General features: G+C 35.4%; 1 protein-coding gene across 4 annotated transcripts in view; it reads left to right on the top strand.

Annotated features, from left to right (window-relative positions):
- Positions 1-2,841, top strand: part of LOC107654850 (tetratricopeptide repeat protein 7B-like) — a 43,783-nt gene that overhangs the window by 17,520 nt on the left and 23,422 nt on the right. For all 4 annotated transcript variants that reach the window (XM_016442127.1, XM_016442128.1, XM_016442130.1 and 1 more), the window contains 4 exons: positions 112-216; positions 366-483; positions 1,598-1,655; positions 1,898-1,970. In XM_016442127.1, coding sequence (XP_016297613.1) covers positions 112-216; positions 366-483; positions 1,598-1,655; positions 1,898-1,970 — 354 coding nt within the window. The remainder of the gene's footprint in view (positions 1-111; positions 217-365; positions 484-1,597; positions 1,656-1,897; positions 1,971-2,841) is intronic.

Here is a 2,841-nt window from a genome sequence, read left to right as displayed (position 1 = left end):
TATATATATATATATATATATATATATATATATATATATATATATTCTGCTAGAAATTACTCTTGAGTCTAATCTTGTTGTGTGTGTGTGTGTGTGTGTGTGTGTGTGTAGTCGGCTCGAGCAGTGAAGGTGCTGAAGGAGTGTATGAGACTGAAGCCGGACAATCCCACCATTCCTCTGCTGGCCGTCAAGCTGTGTATTGGAAATCTGCACTGGGTAATAAAAGAGGAATCATGGGAAATACGCACAGGCTCAACCGGAGAGCTGACCCTGACCTGTTTATGACTCTGTAAATCCTTTACTGTTAGACCGTCCACGAACAGTGAGATGGTGATGACATGGGGTGTGTATTTGTGTTTTTTTAGCTGGAAGAAGGTGAGCGCTTTGCTAAAATAGTGATTGATATGGGTGAGAAGGCGGCTGAATTCAGGGCCAAAGGCTATCTAGCTATTGGTCTCGTCTACAGCCTGAAAGCCACAGATGGTAAGCATACCTGCAGTAGAATGCACTGTATATACCATTTCTATACCCTTATAAGACTGTAATCTTTACTGTATCCTCTTTAACACACACACACACGTTTTCCCTATAATCCATTTATAATATTTTATACCTTGTTTTGTCCTCTATAATTCACTCTGTACCTCTCTATAACACTCTATATTGTCTCCTTAATTTCTGTATATTACTGTAAACTCTTTCTCTACCCTCTAAAACACCATGTACCCTCCCAGTAGTCTTTTATACTATGCAGTTTTTTTTCTCTTCCTTATATAATGCACTTTGATCCACGCTATAATACTTATATAAAACAATACACTTTCTATAACGTTTTATAATGCTGGTGGTTCTCAACCTTTGTAATTCAAAGGCCTACCATTGTGTAACAATAATCAAAGGCCCCCCATATTGGCTAAGAATACCTCTGGTATTTCTGCTCTAATTGTGGCAACTCTGATTGTTGTCATTCATTGTTATTAACAGAAACTGGGAGTGTTGATATATTCATTGAACACAATTCATTTTGAGATTTTGTAATAATCAAGATTCTGATTCTGCATGATTTTCAATGAAAATAATAGTTATTAAGGGGGGAAAATATTATTTTTATTAAGTTTGAATACATTTAAAAAAATATATATTTTAATATAATTAAATAATTTTCATTATCATCCTATGGCCCACTTGGAAGTTTTTGGCCCTAGTTGAGAACCACTATTCTGTACCGTTTAAACGATTTGTACGTTTCCCTTTCTCTACTCTTATATAACACATTTTAAACATGCTCTGTATTTCTCTGTAATGCCTTCATAATGCTTTATACATTTTCTCTGCATTCTATAACATGATCTATACCCTTCTATAATCCACTGATACTTTATAACCTCTCTCTTTTCTTATATAACACGCTCTGTAATGACAGTTACATAATTTAATAATCACTCTGTAATGCTCTATACATTATGTCTTCCTTCTGTTACACACACTATAATCCTGTGATATCCTTTCTCTAACATTAAGGTATCTGAAACCTTACAGATTGTTTCTTGCTTTATCTTGTCCTTACCATCTTCTCACATTTCTGTTGTCTTAACAGCATCTCTTCGAGGAATGCAGGAAGAGTATCAGAAAAAAGCGCTGAGCGCTTTCCAGAGGTGATTGAAGAGCCCATGATAACAATATCGTGCATATTCATTACCGTGATATATCGCATTACCGAATACCGGCACAAGTCTATTTCAGACTGTCCTAAATTTAACTAACTAAATCTCTCTCTCTTTCTCTCTCTCTCTCTCTTTCTCTCTCGCTCTCTCTCTCTCTCTCTCGCTCTCTCTCTCTCTCTTTCTCTCTCTCACACACACACACACTGATGAAACGCTCTGTTTCTCTCTCTCAGGGCACAGAGTCTGTCCCCCACTGATCATCTAGCTGTTTTCTACCTGGCGCTGCAGCTGGCTGTATCTCGACAGGTAGGAGAATCAACATCTGCTGTTTACATACAGGTAGTGAGAATGAAAACATTTCGCTCTCAGATGATGGTCCTCTCCATTTTGCTCTTGATACCTAGGATGATGCCTTGATACCTAGGTGATGCATTTGCACATGGTTAAATTAATCTGCATCAAGCCACATCTAGGGCTGGGCTATATGGCCAAAAATATTATCACAATATATTTTTTTTCTATATCATTCGATATTGATATTTATCACAGTATACATTTTATACCATTAAAGAGGAAGGACATGCACTCCACATGTTTGTTAGACCTCAGGAATGAATGTAATCAAAAATTATGTAAAATGAAATTAATTCTAATAAAACGAACAGTTTCATTTATCTTTTAAAATGTAATCAAATTAAAATATAACAATCAAATAATATATAACAATTCATTTACAACAGAACAGAACTTGTAAACTGTACAAATTAAAACAAGAATGAAAAAAATATATTGGTTGTATGATATAATTTGATGTAATGAATATAATGTTTTAATAAACTTTATCAATAAATATTTTTTCGATAAATATCAATATTGATTTATCACTCAACCCTAGCCACATCTCACTCTTCTTACTATGGAAACTTTATTTTGCCTTTATTTCCCTCTCAGTCTGCCTCTCTCCCCAGATGTCAGTCTGTTATTTTTCCTTCTCATTTCTCTCTCGCTCCATTTAAACAATCATCTAATAAAAGCGCCTCTTGTGTGTGTGTGTGTGTGTGTGTGTGTGTGTGTGTGTGTGTGTGTGTGTGTGTGCGGGGCATAGAGGCAGGGCATAGAGGACCTACAATAATGTACAGTATTTGAAAAATAATGTGTTTTTTGAACATTAAAGCAT

Source organism: Sinocyclocheilus anshuiensis, unplaced genomic scaffold (genome assembly GCF_001515605.1).
Source record: "Sinocyclocheilus anshuiensis isolate Anshui unplaced genomic scaffold, SAMN03320099.WGS_v1.1 scaffold335, whole genome shotgun sequence".
Classification (NCBI taxonomy): Eukaryota; Metazoa; Chordata; class Actinopteri; order Cypriniformes; family Cyprinidae; genus Sinocyclocheilus; species Sinocyclocheilus anshuiensis.
The sequence above is the reverse complement of the archived record's forward strand: the minus strand, read 5'-3'. Positions and strand labels throughout refer to the sequence as shown.